Source organism: Rhodnius prolixus, unplaced genomic scaffold (genome assembly GCF_049639745.1).
Source record: "Rhodnius prolixus isolate KJV_2025 unplaced genomic scaffold, Rpr scaffold_6, whole genome shotgun sequence".
Taxonomy (NCBI): Eukaryota; Metazoa; Arthropoda; class Insecta; order Hemiptera; family Reduviidae; genus Rhodnius; species Rhodnius prolixus.
Genome location: NW_027411634.1, coordinates 28,679,486 through 28,703,051, shown reverse-complemented (window position 1 = coordinate 28,703,051; position 23,566 = coordinate 28,679,486). Strand labels below are relative to the sequence as shown.

Genomic DNA, 23,566 nt, shown 5'->3' with positions numbered 1-23,566 from the left:
TATTCTTATGAAATTGTCTGCTGTTACATACTCTGTTTTCCTGAGTAGTGTGCTATAGTTTTCTTGAGTACAGATCCATTAGTTCAAAAGATATTGAGAGTTGAAATTTTTTTGGGTCATGGTTTTCCTTTTAAATTGGGCCCTTATAATTCCTACAGTGAACAACAGATTATTCCTATTAAATTCTGTGCTCTTACACACTCTGTTTTGCTGAGTAGTATGCTATAGTTTTCTTTAGTACAGATCCATTAGTTCAGAAGATATTGAGGGTTGAATTTTTTTTGGGTCATGGTTTTGCTGTGAAATGGGGCCCTTATAACTCCCACAGTAAACAACAGATTATTCGTATGAAAATTTGTGCTCTTACACACTCTGTTTTACTGAGTAGTATGCTACAGTTTTCTTGAGTACGCATCCTTTAGTTGAGAAGATATTGAGAGTTGAATTTTTTTTAGGTCATGGTTTTGCTGTGAAATTGGGCTCTTATAATTCCCAAAGCAAACAACAGATTATTCGTATGAAAATTTGTGCTCTTACACACTCTGTTTTACTGAGTAGTATGCTACAGTTTTCTATATTACAGATTCATTAGTTCAGAAGATATTGAGAGTTACAATTTTTTTGGGTCATGGTTTTGCTGTGAAATAGGGCCCTTATAACTCCTACAGTAAACAACAGATTATGCGTATGATATTTTGTGCGCTTACACACTCTGTTTTACTGAGTAGTATGCTATAGTTTTCTTTAGTACAGATCCATTAGTTGAGAAGATATTGAGAGTTGAATTTTTTTTGGGTCATGGTTTTGCTGTGAAATGGGGCCCTTATAACTCCCACAGTAAACAACAGATTATTCGTATGAAATTTTGTGCTCTTACACACTCTGTTTTACTGAGTTGTACGCTATACTTTTCTTCAGTACAGATCCAATAGTTCAAAAGATATTGAGAGTTAAATTTTTTTTGGGTCATGGTTTTGCCGTGAAATGGGGCCCTCATAACTCCCACAGTAAACAACAGATTATTCGAATGAAATTCTGTGCTCTTACACACTCTGTTTTACTGAGTAGAATGCAATAGTTTTCTTTAGTACAGATCCATTAGTTCAGAAGATATTGAGGGTTGAATTTTTTTTGGGTCATGGTTTTGCTGTGAAATGGGGCCCTTATAACTCCCACAGTAAACAACAGATTATCCGTATGAAAATTTGTGCTCTTACACACTCTGTTTTACTGAGTAGTATGCTACAGTTTTCTTGAGTACGGATCCATTAGTTGAGAAGATATTGAGAGTTGAAATTCTTTTTGGTTATGGATTTGCTGTGAAATTGGGCTCTTATAATTCCCACAGCAAACAACATATTTTTCGTATTAAATTCTGTGCTCTTACACACTCTGTTTTACTGAGTAGTATGCTATAGTTTTCTTGAGTTCAGATCAACTAGTTCAGAAGCTATTGAGAGTTGAAATTTTTTTGGGTCATGGTTTTTCTGTGAAATAGGGCCCTCACAACTGCCACAGTAAACAACAGATTATTCGTATGAAATTTTGTGCTTTTACATACTCTGTTTTACTGAGTTGTACGCTATAGTTTTCTTGAGTACAGATCCAATAGTTCAAAAGATATTGAGAGTTAAATTTTTTTTGGGTCATGGTTTTGCTGTGAAATGGGGCCCTTATAATTCCCACTGTAAACAACAGATTATACATATGAAATTCTGTGCTCTTACACACTCTGTTTTACTGAGTACTATGCTACAGTTTCCTATAGTACAGATTCATTAGTTCAGAAGATATTGAGAGTTACAATTTTTTTGGGTCATGGTTTTGCTGTGAAATAAGGCCCTTATAACTCCTACAGTAAACAACAGAGTATGCGTATGATATTTTGTGCGCTTACACACTCTGTTTTACTGAGTAGTATGCTATAGTTTTCTTTAGTACAGATCCACTAGTTGGGAAGATATTGAGAGTTGAATTTTTTTTGGGTCATGGTTTTGCTGTGATATGGGGCCCTTATAACTCCCACAGTAAACAACAGATTATTCGTATGAAAATTTGTGATCTTACACACTCTGTTTTACTGAGTAGTATGCTATAGTTTCCTTTAGTACAGATCCATTAGTTGAGAAGATATTGAGAGTTGAATTTTTTTTGGGTCATGGTTTTGGTGTGATATGGGGCCCTTATAACTCCCAAAGTAAACAACAGATTATTCGTATGAAAATTTGTGCTCTTACACACTCTGTTTTACTGAGTAGTATGATACCGTTTTCTTGAGTACGGATCCATTAGTTGAGAAGATATTGAGAGTTGAATTTTTTTTGGGTCATGGATTTGCTGTGATATGGGGCCCTTATAACTCTGACAGTAAACAACAGATTATTCGTATGAAAATTTGTGCTCTTACACACTCTGTTTTACTGAGTAGTATGCTACAGTTTTCTTGAGTACGGATCCATTAGTTCAGAAGCTATTGAGAGTTGAAATTTTTTTGGGTCATGGTTTTTCTGTGAAATAGGGCCCTCATAACTGCCACAGTAAACAACAGATTATTCGTATGAAATTTTGTGCTTTTACATACTCTGTTTTACTCAGTAGTATGCTACAGTATTCTTGAGTACGGATCCATTAGTTGAGAAGATATTGAGAGTTGAAATTTTTTTTGGGTCATGGTTTTGCTGTGAAATGGGGCCCTTATAATTCCCACTGTAAACAACAGATTATGCGTATGATATTTTGTGCGCTTACACACTCTGTTTTACTGAGTAGTATGCTATAGTTTCCTTTAGTACAGATTCATTAGTTGAGAAGATATTGAGAGTTGAATTTTTTTTGGGTCATGGTATTGCTGTGAAATAGGGCCCTTATAACTCCTACAGTAAACAACAGATTATGCGTATGATATTTTGTGCGCTTACACAATCTGTTTTACTGAGTAGTATGCTATAGTTTTCTTTAGTACAGATTCATTAGTTGAGAAGATATTGAGAGTTGAATTTTTTTTGGGGCATGGTTTTGCTGTGATATGGGGCCCTTATAACTCCCACAGTAAACAACAGATTATTCGTATGAAAATTTGTGCTCTTACACACTCTGTTTTGCTGAGTAGTATGCTACCGTTTTCTTGAGTACGGATCCATTAGTTGAGAAGATATTGAGAGTTGAAATTATTTTGGGTCATGGTTTTGCTGTGAAATTGGCCTCTTATAATTCCCAAAGCAAACAACAGATTATTCGTATGGAAATCTGTCCTCTTACACACTCTGTTTTACTGAGTAGTATGCTATAGTTTTCTTGAGTACAGATCCAATAGTTCAAAAGATATTGAGAGTTAAATTTTTTTTGGGTCATGGTTTTGCTGTGAAATGGGGCGCTTATAACTCCTACAGTAAACAACAGATTATGCGTATGAAATTTTGTGCGCTTACACAATCTGTTTTACTGAGTAGTATGCTATAGTTTTCCTTAGTACAGATCCATTAGTTGAGAAGATATTGAGAGTTGAATTTTTTTTGGGTCATGGTTTTGCTGTGAAATGGGGCGCTTATAACTCCCACAGTAAACAACAGATTATTCGTATGAAAATTTGTGCTCTTACACACTCTGTTTTGCTGAGTAGTATGCTATAGTTTTCTTTAGTACAGATCCATTAGTTCAGAAGATATTGAGAGGTGAATTTTTTTTGGGTCATGGTTTTTCTGTGAAATAGGGCCCCCATAACTGCCACAGTAAACAACAGATTATTCGTATGAAATTTTGTGCTCTTACACACTCTGTTTTACTGAGTTGTACGCTATAGTTTTCTTCAGTACAGATCCAATAGTTCAAAAGATATTGAGAGTTAAATTTTTTTTGGGTCATGGTTTTGCTGTGAAATGGGGCCCTCATAACTCCCACAGTAAACAACAGATTATTCGAATGAAATTCTGTGCTCTTACACACTCTGTTTTACTGAGTAGAATGCAATAGTTTTCTTTAGTACAGATCCATTAGTTCAGAAGATATTGGGGGTTGAATTTTTTTTTGGTCATGGTTTTGCTGTGAAATGGGGCCCTTATAACTCCCACAGTAAACAACAGATTATTCGTATGAAAATTTGTGCTCTTACACACTCTGTTTTACTGAGTAGTATGCTACAGTTTTCTTGAGAACGGATCCTTTAGTTGAGAAGATATTGAGAGTTGAATTTTTTTTGGGTCATGGTTTTGCTGTGATATGGGGCCCTTATAACTCCCACAGTAAACAACAGATTATTCGTATGAAAATTTGTGCTCTTACACACTCTGTTTTACTGAGTAGTATGCTACAGTTTTCTTGAGTACGGATCCATTAGTTGAGAAGATATTGAGAGTTGAAATTCTTTTTGGTTATGGTTTTGCTGTGAAATTGGGCTCTTATAATTCCCACAGCAAACAACATATTTTTCGTATGAAATTCTGTGCTCTTACACACTTTGTTTTACTGAGTAGTATGCTACAGTTTTCTATAGTACAGATCCATTAGTTGAGAAGATATTGAGAGTTGAATTTTTTTTGGGTCATGGTTTTGGTGTGATATGGGGCCCTTATAACTCCCACAGTAAACAACAGATTATTCGGATGAAAATTTGTGCTCTTACACACTCTGTTTTACTGAGTAGTATGCTACCGTTTTCTTGAGTACGGATCCATTAGTTGAGAAGATATTGAGTGTTAAATTTTTTTTGGGTCATCGTTTTGCTGTGAAATGGGGCCCTTATAATTCCCACTGTAAACAACAGATTATACATATGAAATTCTGTGCTCTTACACACTCTGTTTTACTGAGTAGTATGCTACAGTTTTCTATAGTACAGATTCATTAGTTCAGAAGATATTGAGAGTTACAATTTTTTTGGGTCATGGTATTGCTGTGAAATAGGGCCCTTATAACTCCTACAGTAAACAACAGATTATGCGTATGATATTTTGTGCGCTTACACACTCTGTTTTACTGAGTAGTATGCTATAGTTTTCTTTAGTACAGATCCATTAGTTGAGAAGATATTGAGAGTTGAATTTTTTTTGGGTCATGGTTTTGCTGTGATATGGGGCCCTTATAACTCCCACAGTAAACAACAGATTATTCGTATGAAAATTTGTGCTCTTACACACTCTGTTTTGCTGAGTAGTATGCTACCGTTTTCTTGAGTACGGATCCATTAGTTGAGAAGATATTGAGAGTTGAAATTATTTTGGGTCATGGTTTTGCTGTGAAATTGGCCTCTTATAATTCCCAAAGCAAACAACAGATTATTCGTATGGAAATCTGTCCTCTTACACACTCTGTTTTACTGAGTAGTATGCTATAGTTTTCTTGAGTACAGATCCAATAGTTCAAAAGATATTGAGAGTTAAATTTTTTTTGGGTCATGGTTTTGCTGTGAAATGGGGCGCTTATAACTCCTACAGTAAACAACAGATTATGCGTATGAAATTTTGTGCGCTTACACAATCTGTTTTACTGAGTAGTATGCTATAGTTTTCCTTAGTACAGATCCATTAGTTGAGAAGATATTGAGAGTTGAATTTTTTTTGGGTCATGGTTTTGCTGTGAAATGGGGCGCTTATAACTGCCACAGTAAACAACAGATTATTCGTATGAAATTTTGTGCTCTTACACACTCTGTTTTACTGAGTTGTACGCTATAGTTTTCTTCAGTACAGATCCAATAGTTCAAAAGATATTGAGAGTTAAATTTTTTTTGGGTCATGGTTTTGCTGTGAAATGGGGCCCTCATAACTCCCACAGTAAACAACAGATTATTCGAATGAAATCCTGTGCTCTTACACACTCTCTTTTACTGAGTAGAATGCAATAGTTTTCTTTAGTATAGATCCATTAGTTCAGAAGATATTGGGGGTTGAATTTTTTTTTGGTCATGGTTTTGCTGTGAAATGGGGCCCTTATAACTCCCACAGTAAACAACAGATTATTCGTATGAAAATTTGTGCTCTTACACACTCTGTTTTACTGAGTAGTATGCTACAGTTTTCTTGAGAACGGATCCTTTAGTTGAGAAGATATTGAGAGTTGAATTTTTTTTGGGTCATGGTTTTGCTGTGATATGGGGCCCTTATAACTCCCACAGTAAACAACAGATTATTCGTATGAAAATTTGTGCTCTTACACACTCTGTTTTACTGAGTAGTATGCTACAGTTTTCTTGAGTACGGATCCATTAGTTGAGAAGATATTGAGAGTTGAAATTCTTTTTGGTTATGGTTTTGCTGTGAAATTGGGCTCTTATAATTCCCACAGCAAACAACATATTTTTCGTATGAAATTCTGTGCTCTTACACACTTTGTTTTACTGAGTAGTATGCTACAGTTCTCTATAGTACAGATCCAATAGTTCAGAAGATATTGAGAGTTAAAATTTTTTTGGGTCATGGTTTTGCTGTGAAATAGGGCCCTTATAACTCCTACAGTAAACAACAGAGTATGCGTATGATATTTTGTGCGCTTACACACTCTGTTTTACTGAGTAGTATGCTATAGTTTTCTTTAGTACAGATCCATTAGTTGAGAAGATATTGAGAGTTGAATTTTTTTTGGGTCATGGTTTTGCTGTGATATGGGGCCCTTATAACTCCCACAGTAAACAACAGATTATTCGTATGAAATTTTGTGCTCTTACACACTCTGTTTTACTGAGTTGTACGCTATAGTTTTCTTCAGTACAGATCTAATAGTTCAAAAGATATTGAGAGTTAAAATTTTTTGGGTCATGGTTTTGCTGTGAAATGGGGCCCTCATAACTCCCACAGTAAACAACAGATTATTCGAATGAAATTCTGTGCTCTTACACACTCTGTTTTACTGAGTAGTATGCTACCGTTTTCTTGAGTACGGATCCATTAGTTGAGAAGATATTGAGAGTTGAAATTCTTTTGGGTCATGGTTTTGCTGTGAAATGGGGAGCTTATAACTCCTACAGTAAACAACAGATTATGCGTATGAAAATTTGTGCTCTTACACACTCTGTTTTACTGAGTAGTATGCTACAGTTTTCTTGAGAACGGATCCTTTAGTTGAGAAGATATTGAGAGTTGAATTTTTTTTGGGTCATGGTTTTGCTGTGATATGGGACCCTTATAACTCCCACAGTAAACAACAGATTATTCGTATGAAAATTTGTGCTCTTACACACTCTGTTTTACTGAGTAGTATGCTACAGTTCTCTTGAGTACGGATCCATTAGTTGAGAAGATATTGAGAGTTGAAATTCTTTTTGGTTATGGTTTTGCTGTGAAATTGGGCTCTTATAATTCCCACAGCAAACAACATATTTTTCGTATGAAATTCTGTGCTCTTACACACTTTGTTTTACTGAGTAGTATGCTACAGTTTTCTATAGTACAGATCCATTAGTTCAGAAGATATTGAGAGTTAAAATTTTTTTGGGTCATGGTTTTGCTGTGAAATAGGGCCCTTATAACTCCTACAGTAAACAACAGAGTATGCGTATGATATTTTGTGCGCTTACACACTCTGTTTTACTGAGTAGTATGCTACAGTTTTCTATAGTACAGATTCATAAGATTAGAAGATATTGAAAGTTACAATTTTTTGGGGTCATGGTTTTGCTGTGAAATAGGGCCCTTATAACTCCTACAGTAAACAACAGATTATGCGTATGAAATTTTGTGCGCTTACACAATCTGTTTTACTGAGTAGTATGCTATAGTTTTCCTTAGTACAGATCCATTAGTTGAGAAGATATTGAGAGTTGAATTTTTTTTGGGTCATGGTTTTGCTGTGAAATGGGGCGCTTATAACTCCCACAGTAAACAACAGATTATTCGTATGAAAATTTGTGCTCTTACACACTCTGTTTTGCTGAGTAGTATGCTATAGTTTTCTTTAGTACAGATCCATTAGTTCAGAAGATATTGAGAGGTGAATTTTTTTTGGGTCATGGTTTTTCTGTGAAATAGGGCCCTCATAACTGCCACAGTAAACAACAGATTATTCGTATGAAATTTTGTGCTCTTACACACTCTGTTTTACTGAGTTGTACGCTATAGTTTTCTTCAGTACAGATCCAATAGTTCAAAAGATATTGAGAGTTAAATTTTTTTTGGGTCATGGTTTTGCTGTGAAATGGGGCCCTCATAACTCCCACAGTAAACAACAGATTATTCGAATGAAATTCTGTGCTCTTACACACTCTCTTTTACTGAGTAGAATGCAATAGTTTTCTTTAGTACAGATCCATTAGTTCAGAAGATATTGGGGGTTGAATTTTTTTTTGGTCATGGTTTTGCTGTGAAATGGGGCCCTTAAAACTCCCACAGTAAACAACAGATTATTCGTATGAAAATTTGTGCTCTTACACACTCTGTTTTACTGAGTAGTATGCTACAGTTTTCTTGAGAACGGATCCTTTAGTTGAGAAGATATTGAGAGTTAAAATTTTTTTGGATCATGGTTTTGCTGTGAAATAGGGCCCTTATAACTCCTACAGTAAACAACAGAGTATGCGTATGATATTTTGTGCGCTTACACACTCTGTTTTACTGAGTAGTATGCTATAGTTTTCTTTAGTACAGATCCATTAGTTGAGAAGATATTGAGAGTTGAATTTTTTTTGGGTCATGGTTTTGCTGTGATATGGGGCCCTTATAACTCCCACAGTAAACAACAGATTATTCGTATGAAATTTTGTGCGCTTACACACTCTGTTTTACTGAGTAGTATGCTATAGTTTTCTTGAGTACAGATCCAATAGTTCAAAAGATATTGAGAGTTAAATTTTTTTTGGGTCATGGTTTTGCTGTGAAATGGGGCGCTTATAACTCCTACAGTAAACAACAGATTATGCGTATGAAATTTTGTGCGCTTACACAATCTGTTTTACTGAGTAGTATGCTATAGTTTTCCTTAGTACAGATCCATTAGTTGAGAAGATATTGAGAGTTGAATTTTTTTTGGGTCATGGTTTTGCTGTGAAATGGGGCGCTTATAACTGCCACAGTAAACAACAGATTATTCGTATGAAATTTTGTGCTCTTACACACTCTGTTTTACTGAGTTGTACGCTATAGTTTTCTTCAGTACAGATCCAATAGTTCAAAAGATATTGAGAGTTAAATTTTTTTTGGGTCATGGTTTTGCTGTGAAATGGGGCCCTCATAACTCCCACAGTAAACAACAGATTATTCGAATGAAATCCTGTGCTCTTACACACTCTCTTTTACTGAGTAGAATGCAATAGTTTTCTTTAGTATAGATCCATTAGTTCAGAAGATATTGGGGGTTGAATTTTTTTTTGGTCATGGTTTTGCTGTGAAATGGGGCCCTTATAACTCCCACAGTAAACAACAGATTATTCGTATGAAAATTTGTGCTCTTACACACTCTGTTTTACTGAGTAGTATGCTACAGTTTTCTTGAGAACGGATCCTTTAGTTGAGAAGATATTGAGAGTTGAATTTTTTTTGGGTCATGGTTTTGCTGTGATATGGGGCCCTTATAACTCCCACAGTAAACAACAGATTATTCGTATGAAAATTTGTGCTCTTACACACTCTGTTTTACTGAGTAGTATGCTACAGTTTTCTTGAGTACGGATCCATTAGTTGAGAAGATATTGAGAGTTGAAATTCTTTTTGGTTATGGTTTTGCTGTGAAATTGGGCTCTTATAATTCCCACAGCAAACAACATATTTTTCGTATGAAATTCTGTGCTCTTACACACTTTGTTTTACTGAGTAGTATGCTACAGTTCTCTATAGTACAGATCCAATAGTTCAGAAGATATTGAGAGTTAAAATTTTTTTGGGTCATGGTTTTGCTGTGAAATAGGGCCCTTATAACTCCTACAGTAAACAACAGAGTATGCGTATGATATTTTGTGCGCTTACACACTCTGTTTTACTGAGTAGTATGCTATAGTTTTCTTTAGTACAGATCCATTAGTTGAGAAGATATTGAGAGTTGAATTTTTTTTGGGTCATGGTTTTGCTGTGATATGGGGCCCTTATAACTCCCACAGTAAACAACAGATTATTCGTATGAAATTTTGTGCTCTTACACACTCTGTTTTACTGAGTTGTACGCTATAGTTTTCTTCAGTACAGATCTAATAGTTCAAAAGATATTGAGAGTTAAAATTTTTTGGGTCATGGTTTTGCTGTGAAATGGGGCCCTCATAACTCCCACAGTAAACAACAGATTATTCGAATGAAATTCTGTGCTCTTACACACTCTGTTTTACTGAGTAGTATGCTACCGTTTTCTTGAGTACGGATCCATTAGTTGAGAAGATATTGAGAGTTGAAATTCTTTTGGGTCATGGTTTTGCTGTGAAATGGGGAGCTTATAACTCCTACAGTAAACAACAGATTATGCGTATGAAAATTTGTGCTCTTACACACTCTGTTTTACTGAGTAGTATGCTACAGTTTTCTTGAGAACGGATCCTTTAGTTGAGAAGATATTGAGAGTTGAATTTTTTTTGGGTCATGGTTTTGCTGTGATATGGGACCCTTATAACTCCCACAGTAAACAACAGATTATTCGTATGAAAATTTGTGCTCTTACACACTCTGTTTTACTGAGTAGTATGCTACAGTTCTCTTGAGTACGGATCCATTAGTTGAGAAGATATTGAGAGTTGAAATTCTTTTTGGTTATGGTTTTGCTGTGAAATTGGGCTCTTATAATTCCCACAGCAAACAACATATTTTTCGTATGAAATTCTGTGCTCTTACACACTTTGTTTTACTGAGTAGTATGCTACAGTTTTCTATAGTACAGATCCATTAGTTCAGAAGATATTGGGGGTTGAATTTTTTTTTGGTCATGGTTTTGCTGTGAAATGGGGCCCTTAAAACTCCCACAGTAAACAACAGATTATTCGTATGAAAATTTGTGCTCTTACACACTCTGTTTTACTGAGTAGTATGCTACAGTTTTCTTGAGAACGGATCCTTTAGTTGAGAAGATATTGAGAGTTAAAATTTTTTTGGATCATGGTTTTGCTGTGAAATAGGGCCCTTATAACTCCTACAGTAAACAACAGAGTATGCGTATGATATTTTGTGCGCTTACACACTCTGTTTTACTGAGTAGTATGCTATAGTTTTCTTTAGTACAGATCCATTAGTTGAGAAGATATTGAGAGTTGAATTTTTTTTGGGTCATGGTTTTGCTGTGATATGGGGCCCTTATAACTCCCACAGTAAACAACAGATTATTCGTATGAAATTTTGTGCGCTTACACACTCTGTTTTACTGAGTAGTATGCTATAGTTTTCTTGAGTACAGATCCAATAGTTCAAAAGATATTGAGAGTTAAATTTTTTTTGGGTCATGGTTTTGCTGTGAAATGGGGCGCTTATAATTCCCACAGCAAACAACAGATTATTCGTATGAAAATCTGTCCTCTTACACACTCTGTTTTACTGAGTAGTATGCTATAGTTTTCTTGAGTACAGATCCATTAGTTCAGAAGCTATTGAGAGTTGAAATTTTTTTGGGTCATGGTTTTCCTTTTAAATTGTGCCCTTATAATTCCTACAGTGAACAACAGATTATTCCTATTAAATTCTGTGCTCTTACACACTCTGTTTTGCTGAGTAGTATGCTATAGTTTTCTTTAGTACAGATCCATTAGTTCAGAAGATATTGAGGGTTGAATTTTTTTTGGGTCATGGTTTTGCTGTGAAATGGGGCCCTTATAACTCCCACAGTAAACAACAGATTATTCGTATGAAAATTTGTGCTCTTACACACTCTGTTTTACTGAGTAGTATGCTACAGTTTTCTTGAGTACGCATCCTTTAGTTGAGAAGATATTGAGAGTTGAATTTTTTTTGGGTCATGGTTTTGCTGTGATATGGGGCCCTTATAACTCCCACAGTAAACAACAGATTATTCGTATGAAAATTTGTGCTCTTACACACTCTGTTTTACTGAGTAGTATGCTACCGTTTTCTTGAGTACGGATCCATTAGTTGAGAAGATATTGAGAGTTGAAATTCTTTTGGGTCATGGTTTTGCTGTGAAATGGGGCGCTTATAACTCCTACAGTAAACAACAGATTATGCGTATGAAATTATGTGCTCTTACACACTCTGTTTTACTGAGTAGTATGCTATAGTTTTCTTGAGTACAGATCCATTAGTTCAGAAGGTATTGAGAGTTGAAATTTTTTTGGGTCATGGTTTTCCTGTTAAATTGGGCCCTTATAATTCCCACAGCAAACAACAGATTATTCGTATGAAAATCTGTCCTCTTACACACTCTGTTTTACTGAGTAGTATGCTATAGTTTTCTTGAGTACAGATCCATTAGTTCAGAAGCTATTGAGAGTTGAAATTTTTTTGGGTCATGGTTTTCCTTTTAAATTGGGCCCTTATAATTCCTACAGTGAACAACAGATTATTCCTATTAAATTCTGTGCTCTTACACACTCTGTTTTGCTGAGTAGTATGCTATAGTTTTCTTTAGTACAGATCCATTAGTTCAGAAGATATTGAGGGTTGAATTTTTTTTGGGTCATGGTTTTGCTGTGAAATGGGGCCCTTATAACTCCCACAGTAAACAACAGATTATTCGTATGAAAATTTGTGCTCTTACACACTCTGTTTTACTGAGTAGTATGCTACAGTTTTCTTGAGTACGCATCCTTTAGTTGAGAAGATATTGAGAGTTGAATTTTTTTTGGGTCATGGTTTTGCTGTGATATGGGGCCCTTATAACTCCCACAGTAAACAATAGATTATTCGTATGAAAATTTGTGCTCTTACACACTCTGTTTTACTGAGTAGTATGCTACCGTTTTCTTGAGTACGGATCCATTAGTTGAGAAGATATTGAGAGTTGAAATTCTTTTGGGTCATGGTTTTGCTGTGAAATTTGGCTCTTATAATTCCCACAGCAAACAACAGATTATTCGTATGAAAATCTGTCCTCTTACACACTCTGTTTTACTGAGTAGTATGCTATAGTTTTCTTGAGTACAGATCCAATAGTTCAAAAGATATTGAGAGTTATATTTTTTTTGGGTCATGGTTTTGCTGTGAAATGGGGCGCTTATAACTCCTACAGTAAACAACAGATTATGCGTATGAAATTTTGTGCGCTTACACACTCTGTTTTACTGAGTAGTATGCTATAGTTTTCCTTAGTACAGATCCATTAGTTGAGAAGATATTGAGAGTTGAATTTTTTTTTGGTCATGGTTTTGCTGTGAAATGGGGCCCTTATAACTGCCACAGTAAACAACAGATTATTCGTATGAAAATTTGTGCTCTTACACACTCTGTTTTGCTGAGTAGTATGCTATAGTTTTCTTTAGTACAGATCCATTAGTTCAGAAGATATTGAGAGGTGAATTTTTTTTGGGTCATGGTTTTCCTGTTAAATTGGGCCCTTATAATTCCCATAGTAAACAACAGATTATTCTTATGAAATTCTCTGCTGTTACATACTCTGTTTTCCTGAGTAGTGTGCTATAGTTTTCTTGAGTACAGATCCATTAGTTCAGAAGGTATTGAGAGTTGAAATTTTTTTGGGTCATGGTTTTCCTGTTAAATTGGGCCCTTATAATTCCCACAGCAAACAACAGATTATTCGTATGAAAATCTGTCCTCTTACACACTCTGTTTTACTGAGTAGTATGCTACCGTTTTCTTGAGTACGGATCCATTAGTTGAGAAGATATTGAGAGTTGAAATTCTTTTGGGTCATGGTTTTCCTTTTAAATTGGGCCCTTATAATTCCTACAGTGAACAACAGATTATTCCTATTAAATTCTGTGCTGTTACACACTCTGTTTTTCTGAGTAGTATGCTATAGTTTTCTTGAGTACAGATCCATTAGTTGAGAAGGTATTGAGAGTGGAAATTTTTTTGGGTCATGGTTTTGCTGTGAAATTTGTAAAGAAAATTTATCAATTTGTTTTTGCAGAACAGGCTTTTTTTAAAATCTGATTTTTTCTATGCATCAGCTTTTACTATGGAGCTAGTGATTTACTTATATCTGTGAACATTCACTAATATGGATAGTAACATTTAAATTCTAACGCACCTCCTACTTGCATCCTACTACTATTTAGTACCTACTATTTACAACTAAATTTATCCACACCTAAACCTATTTACAAATTACGAAGCACTAGCTATCTTTATCGCCTTACGAAGGGAGTACCCAATAATCTTTCCTCCATGACCTCTCTTCGCTAATCGTTCCCTAGTCACATCAATTTAGGACACCCGTATTTATTAGTAAAGTGTACATGAATTTAAAGTTAAATACTAATATTTAAAGTTGTATATTTAAAGTCTTAAATTTAATAATATGCATGTACGTTTAATAATTTATTTTATAAATGTAATTTAATAATTCGTAAATATGCAAATGAATTTACTTACTCATTAACTAAAGCGGAAGTGGCTTCGATACTTTTCTGGGCCTCATCCCCTTGAGCTAAGGTTTGATTGGTTGTCGGAAAGAATTCTTGATGCCATGCAGCTGCAGTTCCAGGTTGCACAGTGATTCCTGTTTTAAATAATTCGTGCAAGAAAACTATTCTGTCTTCTACAGCTTGAATAGCCTTTTTCCCAGCTTGATTTAGCTGCCTGTTTGAAAGTTGTGGAATTTCCACTCGTGGTGGGGGTGGAGCACTTAACACACCGCTGGAACTTCTTGGAGCTGAAAAATGTTAAAATTTATAAAATTAAATGGGTGTATAAAATTTTATGAAACAGGTATGAAACTTGCACTTTTTCTTTTGCTGGTGATATTATTATAATCGTGCAGATTTTAGATTTTTAATGTTGCTGTGGAAATACTCTGTGTGTTTGAAATTAGGTATCCTTAAAATTCTCAAATCGAAATACCTCTGAGGCCAAATTTGAGATTTGAAAATTTTAAATTTAGTGTAGGTACCACCAACTACAATAAGCTTTAGGAAAAAGTAAACTGAGGCCACTTAACTGAATTGATTTTCTTTTTTGTTTCTTAGGTTTTTAAGATAACGGCTACAGCTCAGTTCTTTACACTTACTTGGTATGCTCTGCTCTTTATACAGTGAACAACTATAACTTTTATTTGTAACATTTGTGCAGGAAAATTCTATTGAGGGAGTTACGGTGTGAAGGGCGGTTAACTTCCCTCTAAATTATCATTTGCTAAAATATCAAGCTCTGCTTTAAAGTACTTATACAATATTTTTAAGAACTTACTTTCATGCACAAACCTACACTAGGAAGCGCCAATAAATCTTTTAGGTCAGTGGATTTGACTCAAAACATGTGTTTTGGTGTAAAGCTAATATTGAGAATTTGTCCCCATCACAATATGTCCTCTCACTAGGAGTAAAAAGCAAAAGGGAGCTAAATAATTTTCTGAATGTTTCTAAATTCAATTAGAATGACTATTCTCAGAAAAATAATTTACTCGTTTAAGTTTATATTAGTGCTCTACTTATGAAAGCAGTTTTAAGAAAATTATACGTTAACTATAAAATTATAGAACGGACAATAACGGCACTTCTTAATAGCTTTTACTCGTACATTAAACTGTCAGCAATATGATGTCCTTATAAGAATTTTTAAAAAATCAACAATCGTGAGTGAAACATAGGATACTGATTGACTTTATAAAAATTTACGTGCATATCAAGGAAAAAGATTATGCAAACAAAAATTTGCGGAAACTCAACAAGTTATTCTAATTGACAAATGTTCTTCAAGTTGAGAGTTTTTATACAAATTTTTTTTATAAAATATTCATAAATAAAAATGCTATAAGGTAATTTAAGATTGTGGTTAATGAGTCTATATACAATTGCGATTCTTTTTTAATTCAATATTGCACTAATGCATTTAAATACCCTGATCTTAGGAGGAGTGATACATGAAAATATTATTCTTTTCTTTTTAAATTTCTACATACTGATAAGAAGTATTCATTTAAAACAAAAAATTGCAGATTTAAGTATAAATGCTTCATCTCTTGTGAAAGTAGAACCACTCAAATGTTAGCTTTTTAATAATGATATTTAATGGTGGCGGAATATCTCAAAATTAGGGCAAACAATTATCTTATGATGCAGATCCTCTATCGTATTTATTACTATGATGCAAGATCCTCTATCGGATTTATTACTAAGTGCAATTCGATTCTTAATTTAATTAGATGAAAGCTTTCGCAAAAATTATGCCGTCACAAAGTTTAAGTGTAATTGAAATTCTAAAATTCCCTATAATTAGATGTTAATTTCTACTCCTTTGATTGTTAATGCTTAAACAGTAAACATAAAATGTGCGAGAACAAATGTCGTCTTAAGACAATTGACTCGAATTATTGTATTGTTTCAACTATAATTCTTCTAGATTCATTTGAAGTTTCCGACTAAGACCTTGGGCAAGTATTTTTCTATTTTCCGTGCACATAGTTCTAATTTGACCTTTTATTCTTCTTTGCCATATTATTTTTTATTTTTTTAACATATTCTAAGTTCTAAACGACATCTTACAATGATGTCATTTTTTTTAACCTTGTCCATTCTGATTTAAAAGATAAGTCATGCCTGCATATTATGTATGTATATTTTTAATTTTACGTTTATTTATTGATATAAGTGAACTTGCAATAAAAATAATGAACTTGTTCATCGTTTATTTTCAGCTTGGAATTTGTTTTTTTTAAATAGATAGCTATCATTGCTTAAAATAATTATCCGCAATAGAATAAACTCCGCAGGATATCATAAAGTGAAGATATCTCTGGTTCCATCCTAAATTTTTGAATACTCGAATTGGTTAAAAGTTAAGTGTAGCAAAAGTTAGACCAATCTGTCTTGAAACTAACACAAATCACAATAAGAATGTTAATTAGATTATATAAAATTGTTAAGGTCTATTAACATTATAACGTACAACGCATAGTAAAGTAAAAAAGAGTAAAGTAATTAGCTTTTCTTTAAAGTTCTGTTACTGTCTACAAAATTTTACAACCACATTTTCGACCGTATAAATGAGATTTAAATATGTTGCTATAATACCAAGACCATTTATTTACTAAATATACAGATATTAAATTGAGTAAGATTGAAAGTTAAATTTCAGGAGTTTTGAATTAGATGATGGTACATTTCATTACACTACTAGGCAGCAGAAAATTCATTTAATAGAGGAAATAGTTCAGATTCAAGGCTACAACTATTTTTGTAGGCCATCGGATAAATAAATTTTCCAACTGCCGACTTTCAATAGATCAAAATAACAACGTTACTTTTTTTTTATAAATTGTTTAATTTTACCAAATGCTATTAATTTAAATATACAGATGCACTAATTTAGACAGCACAATTATTATTTAATCATTATTATGAAGAATTTTCTGAATTGAGATTCAAGTGTAAAGGCTTGATTAAGGTTTGCAAGAATGACAATAATATTTCCGCAACAATGAACAACGGTTGTTCAAAATCTTTTTTGACTTATGGAAATTTGATTGAAAAATCTTTCAGCTATTCTAATGTCAGTTATCTTATTTTTTACAATATTTGTAAATAGGATCACTGATACGCCATTTTTTTTATTTGGAAATAAAAGTGCAATGATTTTTAGCTTAAATCATATGCAAGAGAGCAAAATGAAATTAAAAGCATTTTGCGCAATGGAGGCAATAAAAAAAAGATTGCAAAAATGACAGAAGCATAAAAGATTACACTATCCTTTACCCTAACTGTAATATCAACGAAGGTGCATAAAGGAATAATACGTTGATACTGAGCAAAAAAGGTAGTTAAAAAGTAATTGGAAAACAAAAACATAAATATTATAGTTTTCCTTTTTAATTATCGTACTTACGGGCAGGCCTCTTCTTTGTGGGACAGCAAACTCCTTGTTCTTCTTGACCTAAAGGGCAGGGCTGCTTTCTTAATTCTGGTACATCTGCATAAAACGCTATACATTTAATCAGTGGCCGGCATAAACCTTCTTCCCCGGTAGTTGTCTGGCAAGGAAGTACGAGATCCTCCTGCGGGAACTCTTGCCTCTTTACAACAGACATTTCTGAAAGAAGTTAAATAATTATTATTCATTTATTTTTTTAGAGGGAACGTCTCGGCTGGTTGTTCAAACAATTAATTCTTCTCAATCAATAAAAATAAATAAATAAAATTATATTGACTTAAAACTAAATTAAGGTACTTCTGCTAACAAGGACAAAACTTATATGTTACTTAAGAAAATTTCTCCGATTTGAGATTAAAAGACAAATAAAGGAAAGGTCTGAAATAAGAGCTCGTTTTCTCTCTGCAAGATTCTGACAGAGAGAGCTCCTCGAAAACTCAAACCTTTGTATAATAGTTATTCTGGTAGAACCATAATGAATATTTTTAACCTATCCTATATCCTATATTAATATCTTAATCCACTAACAAATCTATCTCTAAAGATGGATGGAAGTCCGAAACTGGTCAGGGATACAATAAATATGCGGGCTATGACGGATGAAACAAAAGTTAAAAACAGTCCATTACGTCTGATATTTAGGTATGTATTAAACTTTATACACTATTTAGTAAACATACTACATAACCTTCAAATAAACACAACTTTGAGCTTTTTTAGAACTCTAATTTGCGGTATATTGGTAATTTCGCGTCATTATTGGAAAACACAGTTCACTGCTGCCAAAACTATGTGTGCCTCATGGGTTCGTTCCGATGGCTTTAAAAGTATTCAGTCATTTACTGCCAAAAACTAGTAGAGATATGGAAAAGAATATAGCTGTGTAAGAACATTTTTATAAAATACATGCAAATCGAAAATCAGATGAAAAAAGAAAGGAGGTAGAGAAATTAACAAAAGTAAGAAAAACAAAGGACAGTAACTAGTGCCATTGAAGAAATACCTTGTGAAGCTGGGAACTAAAATACTCGTACAGAATAAAAGACTAAGAGAAGAATACCTAGAAGTTAAGGAGCAAGGCCAAACTCCCAAATAAAAATTATTAACACATTTTAACCCTGTAACTCGCCTGCAACTGATGGTAGAACTGTTGTAATGACAGGTGTAGTAGTTTCCTGTGTTTCGTTGTTTGATTGCTGTTGTTCTTGAAGCCCAATTGTACTCTCTTCGACAATATTTTGCCCAGCTAATCTACGTTGTATTTCATTTTGTAGGCGCAACATTTCCACTTGAAGTTTCACAGTTTCAGCGTTCAGTTCTTTCTGCTTTTGGAGCAGTTCTTGGACTCTTGCTCCGGAAGACACCTATTAGGGAAGAGAATTTACGGTAATTAAATAAATGAACACTGGTTTTTGCTAGCTAATTTTTAATCAAGTCAGATCATGGCCGTCGTAAATTTTTGTCGGTTTTTATACATTAAACGAAATAGTAAAAATGTACACAAGGATGGAAACAAAGAAAATTATGTTGGAGAAAGTAATGGAAAAAATCTCCTTTAGCCGTCAATATAGGTCGGAAAAGTTCGGAAGAAGTACCCATATTCTCCATGCCCAAATTACTTCCTTTACTGCCTTAACTGTACGTGGTAGTATCATGTCATGGAGTGGAAGACCGGAGCTGAAGAAAGAAACCTGGCCAAGAACAAGGAGCAGTTTCCCGCCTGGAGATACTTAGAGCCAAAAAGCAATATTACAAGGCCATCCACTAGGCTCTTCAGTTCAAGGCCAATGGCCCACCTTCTCATAGTCATGCCGTTACCTAGCCGCGGGACTCAACCCAAACCAATTTAGGTGCCGACTTAATCTTAAGTTATGTATTTTTCTTAGGGCACAGAAGATTTAACAAAAAAAAAATCATTTTCGAACGAGAAAAGTGTCTTCATAGCCCTTGTGCTAAGTGATACAAGAGATAAAATGGACACTTTCTACAACTTTCTGACTGAGTTGCATTCGCTAGTTTGCAAATAGTTGATGACTTTTGGCACCTGGAGACCTGAGGAGGTAATAATAGACAAACAAGTCTAGTAAGAAAAGGGAATGACATACGAGAGGTTTCTCTTTAAAATGGTTCGACACAATAAATTTCGTCTTGGTAATACTCTTGGGAACAAGGCCCGCCTCACATTTTAATATAAACTAGTCAAGAAAACACTCTGAATGTTGAAGCTACTACGGCCAAGTTATTCAGTCAGATTAATTCATCAAAATAAATTATTTTACTAACACATTTTTCCTAAAAAATTTATTTATAGAAGATTCGGAAAGATTTGGGCTTATAATTATATCTCCTTAAAGTTCATAGTAACATTTTGTGATAGATACCTTCTCCAATAAAAACAAGAATTAAATCTTTATGGAAGAAGGTTGGAATGATTTTGCATTCCAATTACAATAAGTCTACTCAATACTGCTTAAAAGCACAGTCGAACAATAAAAATATTTTCAATACATACAAATTTCATAACTTTTGTAAGTTCGTGTTTTCCTAATTTTCGCATGGATTATGGTACTTTATTAAATATTTACTTCACAAATCTTCGAAACTTCTTTTGAACTTAATCTTTATTCAGGAATAACCAATTTTTGGAGTTTGAAAAGCTGTAAAAACAGTTTTGGAAACATTTTAAGCTATACTTTTTTTTTAATGCAAAAAAGAACCCTCAAAGTCAAGATCGTTGACATGGCCTAATGTTAACAATGTCAATGTCAATGTAAACCTACAGCTATCGCATGGTTGAAAAAAAGCAGGTAGTTTTAAAGCTCGTAGAACTGGTTTTTATTCTTTCTTAATGTTTCTTTTTATCATACTTTATACTGCACTATTTCAATTATTTATTTTTGCCAATCACAGGGATTAATATTCTTTTATTCCTTAACCGTAACTTTTGTCAACCGAGCATGCAATAGCTAGTTTGAAAATAAATTTAATTTAAATCGACAATTAAACAAAACACAAAAGTTTTGATAAGATATGCAAAGGAATAATAACTAATGTGTTGTTTATAAAAAACTTAGCGAAAACATTCACTTCTTGACTCATCTTTATTTTATTGCGATTCTCAGATTGTTGATTAAATGTTAAGACCCGTTGCCTTCAGACCAAAAGTGAGCAATTAAAATGGTGAGAGAACATTTAACTTTTTCTTCGAAAAATCAACACTTTATATTTTTAAAGATAAAACATTGCTACTTCACAAACTTTTGAAATTGAATTCGCACCTGAAACATATGATATTCAAGACTGAAGCAATTGCTCTTTTGATTGCTGACATGCTATATGAGATCGCTGACACTTGAAACCACAGAATATGATTCCACAAAAATAAATAAATACATAAAAAAAACAAAGAGAAAAATCCTAATTTTGACAAAAAGGCAAGGTTTTCCCTTCAAGATCTACAAGGAAGCGCCCTTAAGCCATCATTTGGCTACGATGCTTAAAAAATAATTGCCCTTCTCATCTTCTATTCTTTCTAACTCTACTTTACTACGGAGAAGTTTCACAAAACAGACATTCTAAGAACAAAAATCAATTAAGATAAATTCTTTGCTTTTAAATCACGTGCAAATTATCCATTTAACGATATATGATAAACCCGTAAGTGCCAACAAACAGTGAAACAACCTAGTAACCCCTATCCACTCACAACTACAAACAAACTCAAAAAGTAAACAGACAAGAAAATAAGCACAAATTGTACGGAACTGTGATATACAGATAACAACGGCGGTATCTGATTAATAAGATTTAACTGAATAGGCCATTTTAAATACCAACATGTTCAGCTATGTGCTCTGATTAGCAAATGTAAAACACTTTTCGTTATTTACTAGCAAATTTTATTTTGGTTTCAAGTTGCATATTCAGTTATTTACATGTAATTTTCTTTTTTCCTGATTTAATGTTTATTCTCGTTCAAATTATGGATTTTTTTTTTTTAAGTAGTTATTTCTCAAAAATCTGATGCGGAACGTCAACACAATTTTCTCTTATTTCTCAATTGCAGGGGTTATTTATTTACGTTAAGCACCTTGTTCCTCTTCCCTTAATAGTTAACCGATTTTCACGAAGTCAATAAGATAATTAATACTTTTACTAATATTATACAAGTGGTGAAACGGTAGAAGTCACTAAAATGACACCACAATCGCGAAATACTGGTCCAACGTTTTCCTTGAAACTCGGAATATAGGAACTCATTCATACTTATTAAAAATTAGTACGGTACATTTCGTAGAAGTTTTAGAAGAAGATTACCACAAAACACTCAAATTTTGTTTTCCTAAGAAAATACTTAGGAGACAAATTATTGATCTGCATTCACGGGAACTTCCCAAAATGCAACTTTTTCATAATCTTTATTTTGAAAGTTTACTTCTATTAATTGTAATCATTTGACATAAGCACATGGTGGGTAAGGATGTTTAAGGTCTGGTGTGCACGCCGCGAAGCCACAATAACGGTTTGAGGCGTGATGCACACCTCCGGCGGCCTTGCAGCGACCTACGTCCTTCATGCGGCTGTTTTTTCTTGTCAAGCAATTGCCTCAGCGGCATCCCGGACAAGCATCTCTGATCTCTATACAATGAGCAGTGCAGTGCCTACGTCCGTTTATTTAGTCATTTTTATTAAAGACCAGAGAAATCAATTGTATTAAAATCTATTTTCCGCGTTTAAGTGTGATTAATAGGTTATCATTGCATTCTAATAGGGAACTATTATTTGTTTTGTTTAATTTTAATAATGATTCAATTTTTTTTAAAGTGAATATTTTCTTTTATGAGCGTAGTTACTTTGTTTCCACTCCCGATTTTTATTCAATCAAAATAATATATACAAGAATAATAATATTATAGACAATAAATCAAACTTATTTCATTTATTTCATCTCTTGTTAAATATATTTTTTTAAATGTTCAATCGAAGTAAAAATATAACAAAAACTTCAAACTCTCCGTGTTAACTAATTTCCGAGGAAATTACAAAACAAAGAGCTCTAATTTTGAAAGTAAATATTGGCGGATTTCGGCTGCATTCCAATATTGGAAGCTACTACCTCCATCTAAAGGGACAGCTACCTCAATTCCGTGAGTATCGTGGTTTCACTAACAGACAGCAGGGACAAGTTTTAAGTGATAAATTTTTAGTTTAGTACACCAGTCATCTATTTAGGCCAAGTTAAAATGGCCCAATCAATTCATTTATTAACACCATAAAGAGTCACAAAAACTTATCTCAGTCTTTGCGGACATTTCCAAAATAAATCTAATCATAACTATGTAAAGGATTAAAAATTGTATAATACCAGAATAAACCTTGTTCGGACTCAGAGTAACTGATAATTTGTTTTACGGGTGAAAATATAATTTTAAAAGTGACTCTTTCCAGCTGTACTTCAAGTAAATTAAAAGTTTAAGACTATAACTAAAGCAACATATATGTACGTAACATAATTTTTTTATAATTACTTAATTTGATAAAAGCTTAAGACTATAAATTGCAATGTTTTAGTCAATTCATTAATGGTGCATTTTTAAATGAAAATATCCAACGGATAGTAACCCTGAATAGTTGTATAGACAAGCGAACGGAACACAATAGAGATGAATACA

General features: G+C 33.7%; 1 protein-coding gene across 3 annotated transcripts in view; it reads right to left on the bottom strand.

The window, feature by feature from the left end:
- The window catches only part of LOC141461126 (peroxidase-like), a 48,263-nt gene that overhangs the window by 21,114 nt on the left and 3,583 nt on the right, over positions 1-23,566 (bottom strand). For 2 of the 3 annotated variants that reach the window (XM_074141855.1, XM_074141854.1), the window contains 3 exons: positions 19,024-19,258; positions 17,850-18,053; positions 14,403-14,682 (listed from right to left, as the gene is read on the bottom strand). In XM_074141855.1, the coding sequence (XP_073997956.1) occupies positions 14,403-14,682; positions 17,850-18,053; positions 19,024-19,177 (638 nt within the window). In that variant the 5' untranslated portion in view covers positions 19,178-19,258. Of the gene's footprint in view, positions 1-14,402; positions 14,683-17,849; positions 18,054-18,422; positions 18,492-19,023; positions 19,259-23,566 lie in introns of those variants that run through there. The other variant, XM_074141856.1, reaches the window with a different exon arrangement.